At 40.3% G+C, this 16512-nt stretch overlaps 1 protein-coding gene across 1 annotated transcript in view; it reads left to right on the top strand.

Annotated features, from left to right (window-relative positions):
- ATP8B4 (ATPase phospholipid transporting 8B4 (putative)) overlaps positions 1-16512 on the top strand; it is a 284590-nt gene that overhangs the window by 152939 nt on the left and 115139 nt on the right. The window contains exon 10 of the mRNA XM_040226490.1: positions 12353-12511. Within this exon, the coding sequence (XP_040082424.1) occupies positions 12353-12511 (159 nt within the window). The remainder of the gene's footprint in view (positions 1-12352; positions 12512-16512) is intronic.

Genomic DNA, 16512 nt, shown 5'->3' with positions numbered 1-16512 from the left:
AAATTCTTCTAGACAAAGGAAAAATAATTAATGGTTGGACTTCGGGCATCCTGATAGGTGGTTGGAGAACCTCTGGGGTCTTCCTGGCACCCCTCAATGGTCTCTTGCTTTATACACCTATGTATCTGGACTTGGATATCAATATTTCCATACAGATTTGTTTTATTTATTAACCCATATTTATGAGCTTGAGGCTATCTTTCTAAATGTTTTCTTTGGAGTCTACTAAAGGAAAATATGGACAAGCATGATCCTGTGAGTTAGAGCACAGGCAGCTTTACATTTTAAAGTTTCTCAGGGCACAACTTAGAGCTCCTATTGGTTGTGCTTTGCATTTGCTTGTAGACTCCATCTGGATACTGTTAATATTTTAATCTTTCTTAAATGAGTGCCATTGTAACAAATGTTTACAGAAAAAAAATATTCCTCCAGTTTGAGATTTAAGTCAGGGGAATAGCCAGGAAACTGAATGGCCCAAGAAATATTTTGATTAGATTAAAATAAATTACACATTCTCTACTAAGTAATTTTTTCAATGAAATTTTACTGTTACATGAATCCAAAAAAGTAAATTGTGTTCATGAATCAAAATACTTGCTGAAAACACGTCACAGAATATTCATAGAGTCCTAAAAGTGCAACCTAAATGTAATTTACTCATTTCTTTCCTGGCAGAAGTGTACCTTTACACCTCTGTTAATCTGTGAGGGGGTAAAAATTCATGACTTCTTGCTTACTTTACTGTTAAAAAGCAGAAAATTGTGTTATAATTGCCAGCTCGTTTTCTTTCATAGATACTGGCACAGATAGCCTGTGCTGTGATTTAGTTACAAACAACCCTGAAATCATAGTGGCATAAACAGTAGAAGTTTATTTCTTCCTCATGTCACATCTGATGCAGGTTGGATGGCCTTCTTCATCTTGTAGCTTTGATGCCTTGACTAATGGCCCTTAAGGTGAGCACATCAGAGTAAGGATGAGATGAAAGAGACAAGCTAACTTTTAACTGCTCTTCCTCTCATGTTTCATTGGCCAGCACAAGTCACATGGGCCTGACCTAATTGCAAGGAAGGAAATGAGTATGGAGTTGAGTTGAGTGCTGTCTCTACCACACCCTGTGACCAGAGGTCAATTCCAGGATCCTGTATAAAGGGACACGCTGGATTAGGTAGATTTCTTACTTGGAACTGCAGGAATGGGGCCAAGATCTGCCTTCTCAACATGATTCCTCATACCCCTCTCAATCCTCCCTGGCCTGCTTGACTTTTTATTTTTTCTCATAGCACTTATCACCATCTGGCATACTCTACAAAGTGCTTATTTTATGCTTGTTATTTATTGTCTATCTCAACCTGCTGCAGTGTGAGCCGAACAGGGATCTCTGTTTTGGTCACTAATAAATGCCAAGTCCCTGGAAAAAAGCATGGTACAAAATGATTGATCAACAAATCCTTGATTAATACATGAATAAATGGTCACAGGAGAAGGAAATGGCAACCCACTCCAGTATTCTTGCCTAGAGAATCCCAGGGATGGGGGAGCCTGGTGGGCTGCCGTCTGTGGGGTCGCACAGAGTTGGCCATGACTGAAGCGACTTAGCAGCTTAGCAAATGGTCACAGGTGCCAGAGAGTGGGGGACAGGATCAGCCTCAGGCCTCAAAAAGACATGGCAGAGCAAAGGAGGGGCCTAAGGTAAGGGGCTGAGGGTGGAGTATGAAATGATGAGTGAAGAAGAGGCTTCCTGATGGGAACTTGTAAGACAAAGCAAGAGTGCTGGGTCTCCTTCTCTTGGAGGGCAGTGGCTGGGAAAGGGACCATCTGCTGTGGTGGTTTTATAATGACTTTCCTCAGATTCTTTCCTCCAAACAAAACAGAGTTGAACACAGAAGTCCAAAATTTAAACTAATACAAGTGGTGCTGTTTGGGCTAAAGCAGAAAATACTTCTTCACCTAAAATAATTCTTTTATCACAGATGGGATAACAGGTCCAGAGAGGTTAAAGGACCTGTCTCTCTGTGTGTATGTATGTGGATGTATATATATACAAAGATAAAGTCTTTATTAATACTTAATAAAATTTACTTTAAAAGTGTACTCATAATTATTAATAGTTGTAGTCTGCATTTGCTTCAAATAGTATAGGTAATTCACAAAACCTCTAATATATAATAGTTTTTACCAATGAAGGCAACACAGACCTCTATTTTCTCTCATTTATACATAAACTGTGATCACTTTTCAGAGAACATGTAATGCCAAATTTATGAGGCAGGTACACTTCTGGGCTAAATATCAGATCTCTGCTAAATTTACTTTTTCTTCTTAAATCTTGGGTTGAATTTCAATCTACCATAACATTCAAGGCAATAGGATGTACTATGGGTTTAGCCATATTAAAATATGATTTCCTATTTCCAAGAAAACATCTGAAAAATGAATAGAGGGATTAAGGGGAAATAAATTCGATAGAATATAAAAATTAATCCCCTGTCTTAGCAGACAAATTTAAAGACGAGTGATGCAATATGTGGAAAAGTCTTTGAAAGAGTTGGAACAGTTAACAAACCCCAAATCTTTCCCGCAATTGCTTTTGCTTTCTTACAGCCTTCAACTATTCCTTCCTTTCCTTCTTTTTAAGCCTTAGTTTTAATTTCATTCTTTCCCTACCTCTGAGACATACATGTTCACACAACAATACTTCTACTATATCCACACATTTCTCTCATGACCCTAGCCATCGTTTTTCTTTCCTCCCTTTTTGCATTATTTCTAACTATTCTCTTTGTGGATGTATATAACCCTTAGGCCCCTCCTTTGCTCTTTCTCTTTCAACTCTTTGTTTTTAATAGTTTACTTTCTCCTCTATCTGAATTCTTTTTTTCTATTATTTTAAAATCTTTTCTATTTTCATCACTCTCTTGAAATTATTAGTTTATTAAGTTTATGGTGGCATGGTGGTAAAGAATCTGCCTCCCAGTGCAAAAGACACAGCAGATGTGGATTCAGTCCCTGGGTCAGAAAGATCCCCTGGATGAGGAAATGGCTACCCACTCTAGTATTTTTGCCTGGAAAATTCCATGGACAGAGGAGCCTGGCGGGCTAGAGTTCATGGAGTCACAAAGGGTTGGACACAACTGAGCGTGCATGACATATCACATCAAGTTTATCATTCAGTTCAATTCAGTCACTCAGTCGTGTCCGACTCTTTGCGACCCCATGAATCGCAGCATGCCAGGCCTCCCTGTCCATCACCAACTCCCGGAGTTCACTCAGACTCACATCCATCAAGTCAGTGATGCCATCCAGCCATCTCATCCTCTGTCATCCCCTTCTCCTCCTGCCCCCAATCCCTCTCAGCATCAGAGTCTTTTCCAATGAGTCAACTCTTTGCATGAGGTAGCCAAAGTACTGGAGCTTCAGCTTTAGTATCATTCCTTCCAAAGAAATCCCAGGGTTGATCTCCTTCAGAATGGACTGGTTGGATCTCCTTGCAGTCCGAGGGACTCTCAAGAGTCTTATCCAGCACCACAGTTCAAAAGCATCAATTCTTCGGCGCTCAGCCTTCTTCACAGTCCAACTCTCACATCCATACACGACCACTGGAAAAACCATAGCCTTGACTAGACGGACCTTAGTTGGCAAAGTAATGTCTCTGCTTTTGACTATGCTATCTAGGTTGGTCATAACTTTGCTTCCAAGGAGTAAGTCAACAAAAACAAGACCAGGAGCTGACTGTGGCTCACATCATGAACTCCTTATGGCCAAATTCAGACTTAAATTGAAGAAAATAGGGAAAACTACTAGACCATTCAGGTATGACCTAAATCAAATCCCTTATGATTATACAGTGGAAATGAGAAATAGATTTAAGGGACTAGATCTGATAGATAGAGTGCCTGATGAACTATGGATGGAGGTTTGTGACATTGTACAGGAGACAGGGATCAAGACCATCGCCATGGAAAAGAAATGCAAAAAAGCAAAATGGCTGTCTGAGGAGGCCTTACAAATAGCTGTGAAAAGAAGAGAAGAAAAAAGCAAAGGAGAAAGGAAAGATACAAGCATCTGAATGCAGAGTTCTAAAGAATAGCAAGAAGAGATAAGAAAGCCTTCCTCAGTGATCAATGCAAAGAAATAGAGGAAAAGAACAGAATGGGAAAGACTAGAGATCTCTTCAAGAAAATTAGAGACATCAAGGGAACATTTTATGCAGAGATGGGCTCGATAAAGGACAGAAATGGTATGGACCTAACAGAAGCAGAAGATATTAAGAAGAGGTGGCAAGACTACACAGAAGAACTATACAAAAAAGATCTTCATGACCAAGATAATCACGATGGTGTGATCACTCACCTAGAGCCAGACATCCTGGAATGTGAAGTCAGGGGGCCTTAGAAAGCATCACTATGAACAAAGCTAGTGGAGGTGATGGAATTCCAGTAGAGCTATTTCAAATCCTGAAAGATGATGCTGTGAAAGTGCTACACTCAATATACTAGCAAGTTTGGAAAACTCAGCAGTGGCCACAGGACTGGAAAAGGTCAGTTTTCATTCCAATTCCAAAGAAAGGCAATGCCAGAGAATGCTCAAACTACCACACATTTGCACTCATCTCACTTGCTAGTAAAGTAATGCTCAAAATTCTCCAAGTCAGGCTTCAGCAATACATGAACCGTGAACTTCTGATGTTCAAGCTGGATTTAGAAAAGGCAGAGGAACCAGAGATCAAATTGCCAGCATCTGCTGGATCATCGAAAAAGCAAGAGAGTTCCAGTAAAACATCTATTTCTGCTTTATTAACTATGCCAAAGCCTTTGACTGTGTGGATCACAACGAACTGTGGAAAATTCTGAAAGAGATGGGCATACCAGACCACCTGACCTGCCTCTTGAGAAACCTGTATGCAGGCCAGGAAGCAACAGTTAGAACTGGACATGGAACAACAGACTGGTTCCAAATAGGGAAAGGAGTATGTCAAGGCTGTATATTATCACCTTGCTTATGTAACTTAAATGCAGAGTACATCATGAGAAACACTGGGCTGGAAGGAGCACAAGCTGGAATCAAGATTGCCAGGAGAAATATCTATAACCTCAGATACGCAGATGACCCCACCCTTATGGCAGAAAGTGAAGAGGAACAAAAAATCCTCTTGATGAAAGTGAAAGAGGAGAGTGAAAAAGTTGGCTTAAAGCTCAACATTCAGAAAATGAAGATCATGGCATCTGGTCCCATCACTTCATGGGAAATAGATGGGGAAACAGTGGAAACAGGGTCAGACTTTATTTTTCTGGGCTCCAAAATCCCTGCAGATGGTGACTGCAGCCCTGAAATTATGACGCTTACTCCTTGGAAGAAAAAAGTTTATCATTAAGCACCTCTAAAGACAAGTTGCAACACAAAGTATGTAGAATTACAACATATCTTCACATGTACTATCAAGATTCTTTTGATACTTCTCCTCCATTCTTTTTCTATCTCCTCTTTTAGATCTCTTCTGTTAACCTTTGTCATAATGGGATATCAGTAGATTTCAAGTTTTCTTCTCGGGGGTAAAAAAAATTTGTTTCAGTTTTGGGAATTAAAACCAGATACTGCATCCCTTGGGTTTCCCCGATGGTTAAGTGGTAGAGAGTCCGCCTGCCAGTGCAGGAGATTCAGGAGACATGAGTTTGGTCCTGGGGTCAGAAAGGTGCACTGGAGGAGGAAACGGCAGCCACTCCAGTATTCTTGCCTGGGAAATCCCATTCTCACCTGGTGGGTTACAGTCCATAGGGTAACAAAAGAGTCAAAGAGGACTGAACTACTGAGCACACAGCACACACTGTATCCTTTAGCTTAAATTAAAAGTATGATGTCAGCGTTGTGTACATTTGGAAGTGCCCTGCCTGGCTATGGCAAGGTCTAATAGAGGAGACAGATGTGTGAGGCATGCCCTTTCTGTCTTTGCTGTGTGTATCTTTTAGCTTGTGATGTCTGGGCAAATCTGAGTAAGGTCTTGGTTTTGCTTCTAGTTACCACGTATTTTTTTTCTCCTGAGATTTGTGTCAGTTCAGTTCAGTCACTCAGTCGTGTCTGACTCTTTGCGACTCCATGAACTGCAGCATGCCAGGCCTCCCTGTCCATCACCAACTCCCGAAGTCCACCCAAACCCATGTCCATTGAATCGGTGATGCCATCCAACCATCTCATCCTCTGTCATCCCCTTCTCCTCCTGCCCTCAATCTTTCCCAGCATCAGGGTCTTTTCCAATGAGGCAGCTCTTTGCATCAGGTGCCCAAAGTATTGGAGTTTCAGCTTCAACATCAGTCCTTTCAGTGAACACCCAGTAGAACATCTAATGATCTCCTCTAGGATGGACTGGTTTGATCTCCTTGCAGTCCAAGGGACTCTCAAGAGTCTTCTCCAACACCACAGTTCAAAAGCATCAATTCTTCGATGCTCAGCTTTCTTTATAGTCCAACTCTGACATCCATACACGACCACTTGAAAAACCATAGCCTTGACTAGATGGACCTTTGTTAGCAAAGTAATGTCTCTGCTTTTTAATATGCTGTCTAGGTTGGTCATAACTTTCCTTCTAAGAAATAAGCAACTTTTAATTTCATGGCTGCAGTCACCATTGGCAGTGATTTTGGAGCCCAGAAAAATAAAGTCAGTGACTGTTTCCACTGTTTCTCCATCTATTTGCCATGAAGTGATGGAACCAGATGCCATGATTTTAGTTTTCTGAATGTTGAGCTTTAAGCCAACTTTTTCACTCTCCTCTTTCACTTTCATCAAGAGGCTCTTTAGTTCTTCACTTTCTGCCATTTGTGTCATACTACTGTCTTTAGCACCGAACTACAGTTTCAGTCCTGTATCAAAATGGCATATCATATCTTCTAAATAACTGAATACCCGAGTTTCCCAATCCTAACCCAAGAAGTCCACGTTGGGAACTCCAACCTGGGGACAACAGCAAGCGTCAAAACTGAGGTGGGTAGGGCCTTAGGATGTCTCTTGTAAGTCTCCCTGCCTCCCCACTTTTGCTCTTAAACCCAAGGACAGTAACTTTTGGTGGCCTGTTAAGGCATAGCCTGAACCTTCTTTCTTTTTTTTTTTTCTTTTATCCATTCACTCAGTCACCTGTTCATGTAGTTACTAAATGTGTATTTAACACAAAGCCAAGGGATTTGCTAAGCCCCGAGATACAGTGGTTAACAAGTCAGACCCAGGCCTTGCCTTCATAGCACTTATAGCCCTGGGAGAAGACAGATTTGAACAAGAACTCATCCTTAAAGAAACCTTTAATTAGATAAAAGTTATAAAGTTCCCACGCCTACCCGTGATGTTGACACGTGAACAAGTAGTCACTATGTATCAGGCACCATGCTGAATAATTGCACATTTTATTTTATTAAATCCTTACAGCCCCAGGAGGAAGAGATTACTATTACTTCCAATTTATGGGCAAGGAAACTGAGACCCAGATAAACTGAATAAATTCCCCAAGGTCACATGGTTACTAAGTGGAAGAAGTAGAATGTGAACCTAGGACTATTGGCAAAGCCTTATGTGAGAGGCTCTAAATTACAAACAAAAAGGCAGCATTGGAGAGTCAGGGGAATCAGCATGACCACTTAGCTCCTGATCAGGGTAAGATTTTAATTTAAGAATACTAAACCTGAAAGTGCAAAATTAAATTCCGGAGATCAAGTCCATCCAGGACCCAGATGACATCACCATGTTTTTTAAAAAGTAGCAAAGTTCTCAGTGATCTTGAATGTCAGGATCCCTGACAAGAGTTTATAGAAGAGTTGGCCAAACATAGAAACCAATACATGCACAACGGAGTTGGGTTTTGGTAGGTAAATCCACTTATTTGAAAAGTTCTCATATAAATATTTTTATACATTTCAAACATCAGAAAAATTGATACGTAGTCTGTTGAATTGTATAAAAAATGATATATAACTTGGCCTAATATTATAAAAAGTATAAAAATAGAGTGGATCTTGATTTTTCATTTTGAAGTCTTTTAGGAATTGACAAGTTTTTATAAATAACTGGAAATAGTTTCAATTATACATTTGTAAACTGGTCAGTCTTATGCCTTGGGGAAAGCCCCGGATGTAAATTGTCCAAATGTGTTTAAGAATCTTTTGCATATTGTTACTGGACTAAGATCTGTTTTTTTGCAACAATGACAAGTTTACATATTTTGTATGACTGTTAATACTGAGTTGTGAAGCAGGGAAAGGTTGACTCTTTATTTAAGGAATCTTTGTGTATTTTTGTGGTCCTTTCTAAAGAAGAGCATGTGTGTAATTAAAACACAGAAAACAAGCATCTCTTTTTGGTTGAAAAAAATCCAAACACACAGAAAGTCTTTGTTAGAATCTTGTGACTTTTTAAACTTACCAGGTCAGTTTCTCATTCACCTGGATAGAAGCACAGCTCAGTAGCAGAGCTGATGTGACTGTGTGAGACACAGAAGCCTTGTGAAGAAAATAACTTTTTTCTTTACTGCTGGTGTTGATGTGGCCATTATGGTGATGACGATGGGTAGCTGAGGCTTACGGTTGAAGAGTAATGAGGTTTTAGAAAATGAGAAGGTGACATTTTTCTAAGAAAAAAATATTTATCACAATCATCAGGGCAACAGTAGAGGGCAGTCTTCTAAACTCTAATAAGCACTTGGCTAGAGCACTCTTGAACAGCATCAATGTCTTTTTTAATTCAATAGCTAATTGTCTTCGAGAAGAGTTGCAGTGCAGATAATCAAGAAGCATTGCTAACAGTAATAATATCCGTAAAGAAATAAAGTCAAGTACTCTGGGAAAATCTTGAAATATGGGACACTGAGTTCCATTTTCATGATAAACTATAGATTTCCGCTCTACAGTGGAACACTAGTTTGAGAACGTTAGTAGGTTGTTAATTAACTAACAATCCAGCTGACTAAATTTAGAATGCCAAGAGGGTTCAGAATGAAACCTTGTAGATTTTGTTTGGTACGAGCCTCGAGTATTTCTGTGTGATTGCAAACTGGATGAACTGCTATCTGCTTTCACGTCTGTTTTTTTCAGAGAAGCAAACAACTGTGACTGACTAGTTTCATTATATTTATACTTCATAATTGACATGATTTTCTCCCCAGTTTTATTGCTCATTAAAGATGATTTTGTTCTCTGTACATGTGTTCTGTGAATAACTATGTGAGAAACAATGCTCGCTCTTCTAAACTGTTTTCTCATCCATTGTCAACTGTTGCCTGCCACTTACTCTATGACTCAGTTAGCAAAGGGAAGCAGGGTCCTACAGTTTTTCTCTAATCCTTATTGTGCTTTATGGCAGGGATATATTTTTGCTTGCTTCTAATGTGCTTGAAGTTGCCTACTTTATTTTCAGTGTTCTCAGATCTATTTGTATGCCTTCAGAGTTAGGCCAACTTAAGTGGCCCACTGTGGCTAGACCATTAGGTCTTCCAATCCCCTTTATCATTGTTACCATGGAAATATACCACCACTTCTTTCATTCATATTAGATCTGCTCAGATACCCACATCACCTTCCCATTTCTCTCTTGAAATCATCTTTCCATCCATCTCTCCAACAAATATTTATTAAGTTCCTATTATATAGGTAGTACGATAGGTTATGGGGATACAGAAGTGAATACAGTGCTCCAAGGAACCTGTTTATCCCTTTTGGAAAGAGGAAGAAAAGACATTGGGAAGTTTGTGTTTTGTGCTAACAGGACTAAAAGAGGGAAGCTGAGCACTTGTAAAGATTTTTTAAAAAGTAGCTTGGCTTTGTTCATTCTACTTTATTTTCACTAGGCCCTGTATTTAGTATGTACTTAAACCACTGGGCTCATACTCTTCCAGAATGACTGAATTGGTGCTGGGCCTCCAAAAACTGAGGCATATCCCCTTGGCCTTACTGTCTGTTCCTGTCTAGAACCACACCCGTGGTGTCAGGCCAGAAATGGATGAGCCTTGGGGCCAGGGAGGAGCCAGCCAGCATGTTCAAGGCTATATTTGCTTCAATGTCAGTCTTTGCTTGCAACAATAAAAATGATCAAATGAGCCTGTTTTTTATATTCCTGTTGGCAGAGACTGTGTATCTTGTTGTTTTTGCCCAAAGCACTTTTTTTTTTTTTTTTTAGTGGCCAAGTTTGAAGCTGGAGAAATTGAGTCTTGAATCTGGAATAAGCTTTAAAGGTTGCTATGGACCCATTATTTTATGTAGGTTTTGCTGGTGATGTCTAATTCAAGGTTCTGTAAAATTTGGGAATGTTAATTATTGGTCAACAAAAAAAAGATGTTGAATTCTTAGAGTTTAGAAAAAGTCTCCTCTTCCACAGTGGAGTTGTCTAAATAACTTGGGCCAGTTGAAATCAGTTTTCACTTACTTTTGAATATCTGTGATAATGCTATAATAGGAGCAAATGAGGACTTAGCCATTCCTGTTCATATAAAAAGTGACTTTGTGTGGATTATTTAGCCTCATCCAGATCCTTCTGCCAGCACACTCACAGTTAGCAGTAGATGTCTGGGAAGAAGCCAGTGTGTGTCCCAGTTGGGATGTTTTGGCAGCAATACAGTGATTCTGGGGAAAGGTAGATGGATTTGGAAAAGCAGCCTGAGCCCTTAGAGTCTCTTATTCCTTTCAGGGTTTTGTTTGTTTTGTTTTTTTCAAGCAACGTCTATTATCTTTAGCAATCTGGTTGGTTAGGAGTGATCAGGCCATGTGAAAACTGGTTGCTGCTATCTAGGTTTGTTGCAGCGTTAGTTGCTCAGTCGTGTCCAACTTTGAGACCCTATGGACTGTAGCCCATCAGGCTCCTCTGTCCATGGGATTCTCCAGGCAAAAGTACTGGTGTGGGTAGCATTTCTTTCTGCAGGGGATTTTCCTAACTCAGGGATCAAACCCGGCTCTCCTGCATTGCAGGCAGATTCTTTACTGTCTGAGCCACCAGAGAAGCTCCCATCACCTATGTCTATGAGCTTTAAAAGGAAAACATATCATCCTGGGAAGGAAAGGAGTCAGGTAAGAAGTCTCTAAGTTCAGGAGGGTGTTTGATGGGGGTGTAACAGTGCAATACAGAATTTCTGTAGCCCCTCTGGTCTCTCTTCCCTTCAGTCAGTGCTAAAGACACACTTCCCTTTTTTATTTTCCAAATGTTGCTTTCTATCTTGCAAAATACCCTTTTGGTTTTTGATTAAATAAATGTATCTTTATTATTTTGGGGAAAGAATTTTGTACACACTAACCTTACCCCTGGCTGGCTTGAATCTTGTTTGGATCTATTCTCAGTTATCCTTTTCATTCCTTTCCTCTCTTTTTCTTCCCCTCTCCTTCTGTCTTTCAGATCTTTGTACTCAGAAAGTTAACCCCAACTATGTGCAATGCAAATGTACTTAAATCTAATAGATATACTTTGTGACAGAGTCCGTGAAAGATTATTTCTGGTTTCTTTTTCTATCAAAAGAACCCTCATCCTAAAAGTGTATTTTCGTATTGAAATAATGGAACAAATTGATTGATTGATTTGGAATGGGCTTGGTATTAAAAAAAAAAAAGAAACATCTTTTGGACAATTTGGGGCAAGTTATATGGTGCCTCTGAGAGTCCCCAGAACTCTGAATCTAATCAAGGTAAGAAGCATGGAACAGCTGAAAGGAATCACATGCATTCTCAGGCACATGGGGCAAACAAGGCCCAGGTTTATTTATAGTATATAGTACAGTAGGAACCTGAAATTCTGATTATGAGCCTAGAGAGACCCAATTAAGTTTGGTTGTGAAACTAGAAGTATGCCATCTTAACCTGTGTGAAAGTTACATTAAATAATAATAATAAAAAAAGATGAAATAAAAACTTTTAGGATCACCTCTGCTTTATCTTTTAAAAAATCATTTGTTTCAAACCAAAAGTAGAGATAAGTGATTGTTTTTTAAAGGAAAAAATATCCCATGGCTCTTGGGGTTTCTATTCTTATTTGGACAGTGCATAAAATCATGTTTCACAACATTTGTACCCTGCCACAGCTGATTTTTCCTAGCTTGACTTTGTATGTATGTGTGTGTGTGTGTGTCGAGAATGGTATGGCAGTCTACTCCAGTATTCTTGCCTGAAGAATTTCATGGACAGAAGGGCCTGGCGGGGTACAGTCCATGGGGTTCACAGAGTTGGACACACCTGAGTGACTAACATTTTCACTTTTTCATATATATGACACTGGGCTGTTGAAAAGAGAAGGAAAATGAACTGTATGTGAGAAGTAGGCTGCTAACGCGGTATTGCAGGCTTCTAAAGAGAGTTCAAGGTGAGGCATAAAGATGTTTGTTTCTTGTATTTTACAGGGATTGTTGTGTGTGAGGCACCTAACAACAAGTTAGATAAATTCAGCGGAGTTCTGTCTTGGAAGGGCAGCAAGCACTCCCTCAACAATGAGAAGATAATCCTGAGGGGCTGTGTCCTGAGAAATACCAGCTGGTGTTTTGGAATGGTTATTTTCGCAGGTACAGTGGACTCCCCAGGGTACAGTGGGTAAACTCTTCCTGAGAACTGCATGGGCACAGTCTGCAGCTCTCCAGGTTGGATGAGCATGCAAAGTGCCCTTCTGAGTTGACTACAGAGTGTAGAGCACCAGGGTAAGACACCGCTGCTCTAGAAACAGTGTGCCTGGCCCTACTCTGTAAGGAACCACTGACATCATGAACTTACTCTTGAGAGTGCATGGGCCTTAATTACTCAGATGCTAGATACCTAATGTTTATTTTCTTATTATCTAACCCCATCTCAATCATCCCTATCATTATATGTATTAATCAGCCTGCCTTTAAAGTGGAGGACAAGCATGAAAGAAAGTCCTGGCTCTGTTGTTGACTTTGTAGTTTGCCAATTTCAAGCAATCCTTTTGCAAAAGCCTTGTTAGAGATCCTGCAGTCATTTCTGTGTATACTTCAGAGCTTCTTCTACTATTTGTCAGCAGGCCAGCAGATTCTGGAAGGACTGTGCAGGCTGGAGGTGAAGGTAGGGCTTGAAGGAGGAAGGGGAGCATCTCTTACTCTTTCTGCTGCTACTTTACCTGTCTCTAATTTATCTCTAAAGGGCCCAAGGTGGCACTTTCCTGCCAAGGAAGCTTGCAGTAGCATCATTTCATAAAGCCTCTCAATTTTTACTCATGGCTTCAATTGCCAGCCCTTGACTTTTTAAAATCCTGTTTCTTGTGACACCAAATTAAGATGTGTTTTGGGCCCATTGACTATATATGCAATCAAAATTGGAATGTTTTTCTTAACTTTCTTCAGCAACAACAAAATGTTCATTAAAGACTCAAAAGTGTTCTGAATCTAGAAAAATCCTCTGAATTCCTCCTAAATACTCTCAGCTGTGAGTGTTAGCAAGGCTTTTCCTGTCGGGGCATTGCCATTATAGGGACTTGAGAAATCCCTCGAAATGAGGCTGCTGCTGCTGCTAAGTCACTTCAGTCGTGTCCGACTCTGTGTGACCCCATAGATGGCAGCCCACCAGGCTCCCCTGTCCCTGGGATTCTCCAAGCGAGAACACTGGAGTGGGTTGCCATTTCCTTCTCCAATGCATGAAAGTGAAAAGTGAAAGGGAAGTTGCTCAGTCATGTCCGACTCTTTGCGACCCCATGGACTGCAGCCGTATATGTCATTTTAACTGGGGATGAATCATGTTTTCATCAGATGCTTTTATTCTTTAGTCAGGGGAATAAACCCTTGATTATATATTTCCTTATTTTGCATCTTGTATTGAGAAAAAGCATGCTAGTCTTACACATTGACCTCTCTTTATCTTCCCACTTCAATTGTCACACTTAATGAAGATATTTCTTGAAGATCTCTTTTATATTATTATTTTTAATAATTTTATTTATTATTGTTTTCTGGCTGTGCTGGATGTTCATTGCTGCTTCGTTGCTTCATTTTTCTCTAGTTGTGATGAGTGGGGATTACTCTCTAGTTTCTGTGTATGCAGGCTTATTGTGATGGCTTCTCTTGTTGCACAGCATGGGCTCTAGGGTGTGTGGACTTCAGTAGTTGTGGCTCCTGGGCTCTAGAGTGCAGATTCAGTACTCATGGTACACGGGCTTAGTTGCTCCGCCATGTGTCGGATCTTCCTGGATCAGGGATAGAACCTGTGTCTCCTTCATGGCAGGCAGATTCTTAACCACTGGACCACCAGGAAAGCCCTTCAAGGTCGTCTGATGGGAAAGACCATCTCAGTTTGTTCCCTGTCATTAGAGAAATGGAAGTGCATCATCCTAGGAGTGGGCTGTAACCCAAAGTTTTGTTTGCATTTGTGTGATCTTGTTTGGAATGACTCATTCAGAACAGTGGTTCAGCTATAGCATGTTATGTTAGGACAGCTGCTGTGAGCCACTCAGGGGTCAGGTTTTCCTTCATCATGTTGGCTTTGTGTGGAAATGCTCCTACATAGAAGAAAGTGGAGTGGTAAGGTGAACAGGTCCCCCTCCAAAACAGTATAACAGAAAGTTCACAGAATTTGGATTGGACAGATCTAGGTTTGGATTTGTTTGCCAGCTGAAGGATGTTAAACCATGGTTTCTTAAAAGTCCTAAGCTTTAGTTTTATCTGCTGTAATGTGGGAATGAGTATATTAGAGAGGCACTATAAAGGCTCAGAAAGGCAGTGCATATGGAAGAGAATGCCTCACAATTGCTATTTTCCTTCCTTGCCTGCTTCTCCCTTCTTTTGGCATCAATTAAGAGCACACTATCTGCTCCATCGGCTGAGAGTTGGGATAATGTACTGCTCTTGGATCTTGGCAGGGAGAAATGGGGAATCACCCTCTTCTGTGATGTGACCTTAATGTTCACTGGCAGAGCATTTATTTATTATATATATTTATAAAGCAGAGCATGCCTATATTAAGTTTCATCTAGGCAAAAATATTAATAGAAAGCTTAATTAGAATAATTGCGGGCAGAGGAATGGTTGATTTCGTCAGTGCTAGAGTTGAACAAAGGAGTGTCTCAGCACCCCAAGTCTTGAGACATCTAATTTTGGGAACTAGGTCCATGTGAACATGGAGATCTTATGAAAGTAATCTCAAACAAATTAACTATTCTTTCTATATTAGTACTCTAGTTATACCTGCTCTTAAGGATTGTGTAAGAAGTGTAGTTGAGATAAACATGGTTTACTTTGCAAATCTATAATTTATGAAGATTTTCTAATATACATTAACAGCTAGGCCATGCCTCCCTGGAATGGCTTTTCTTTTAACTCACGACAGGAGAAAGTCCTGTTTCTAAGGGTAGAAGTCTTATCCATGTAAGGGGTCCATAGGAGTCAGCACTGTCTTGGCGCATAGTAGGTTTTTGTGCTGGCTGTATTCCACTTGCCCCTGCAGATCTACTGTCACCATTTCACATTCTTCTCTCTACCCTGGGAGGCTGACCTGTATACTTTACACTAATAGGAATCCTTGAACTTTGGTCCTGTCTTTGGGGATCTCTGGGAAGAAATCAAAGGAAGACGACTGAGATCATGGTATTTATTTCCCCAGCTGCCTCCCTTAAAGCTGGCTGGGTCCCCCAACATAAAGCCACCCTTCCTTTAGAAGCTGCAAACTTTACACAGCTCTCTCCTTTAGGGTATAATAACCACCCCCTCCCCTCATGTCTCCCTTCTAGGGTAGATGAAGAACTGTCTTGATGGCTATGAAGTGCTTGGCTACTGTGTTAACATTTTACTTCTCCTGTACCTCCTATACACCCACCAGTACTTTTGTAGAGTCTGTCTCTTTATAAATACACCTTCCTCTAATAATCCTTGTTCAGTGTGTCATCTGTTTCCTGTTTGAACTCTGAATGAGTCATAGTCTAACACATTGATTGAATGAGTCAGTGAGTTAATGAATTAATGGACTATTTCATATGACTTTAAAAATAGTGGTTAAGAGCAAAAGCTTTAGAATTAGATGTATCTGGGTTCTAATTTTGGCTCTGATGCTTACAGGCCAAAAACAAAACAAAACAAAACAAAACCTCAGGCAAGTTATTTAAATTCTTTAATCCTCAGTTTCATTTTTCATGACCTAAGGATAATAATATCTAAATTACTGGCTTGTTTTACACATTAGTGAGCTAATAATATGTAAAAAGCACATATAGATATTTCCTAAAACATTCAGTTCAGTTCAGTTCAGTCACTGAGTCATGTCCGACTCTTTGCAACCCCATGAATCGCAGCATGCCAGGCCTCCCTGTCCATCACCAACTCCCGGAGTTCACTCAGACTCACATCCATTGAGTCAGTGATGCCATCCAGCCATCTCATCCTCTGTCGTCCCCTTCTCCTCCTGCCCCCAATCCCTCCCAGCATCAGAGTCTTTTCCAATGAGTCAACTCTTCGCATGAGGTGGCCAAAGTACTGGAGTTTCAGCTTTAGCATCATTCCTTCCAAAGAAATCCCAGGGCTGATCTCCTTCAGAATGGACTGGTTGGATCTCCTTACAGTCCAAGGGA

Source organism: Oryx dammah, unplaced genomic scaffold, assembly GCF_014754425.2.
Source record: "Oryx dammah isolate SB20612 unplaced genomic scaffold, SCBI_Odam_1.1 HiC_scaffold_26, whole genome shotgun sequence".
Classification (NCBI taxonomy): domain Eukaryota; kingdom Metazoa; phylum Chordata; class Mammalia; order Artiodactyla; family Bovidae; genus Oryx; species Oryx dammah.
The sequence above is the reverse complement of the archived record's forward strand: the minus strand, read 5'-3'. Positions and strand labels throughout refer to the sequence as shown.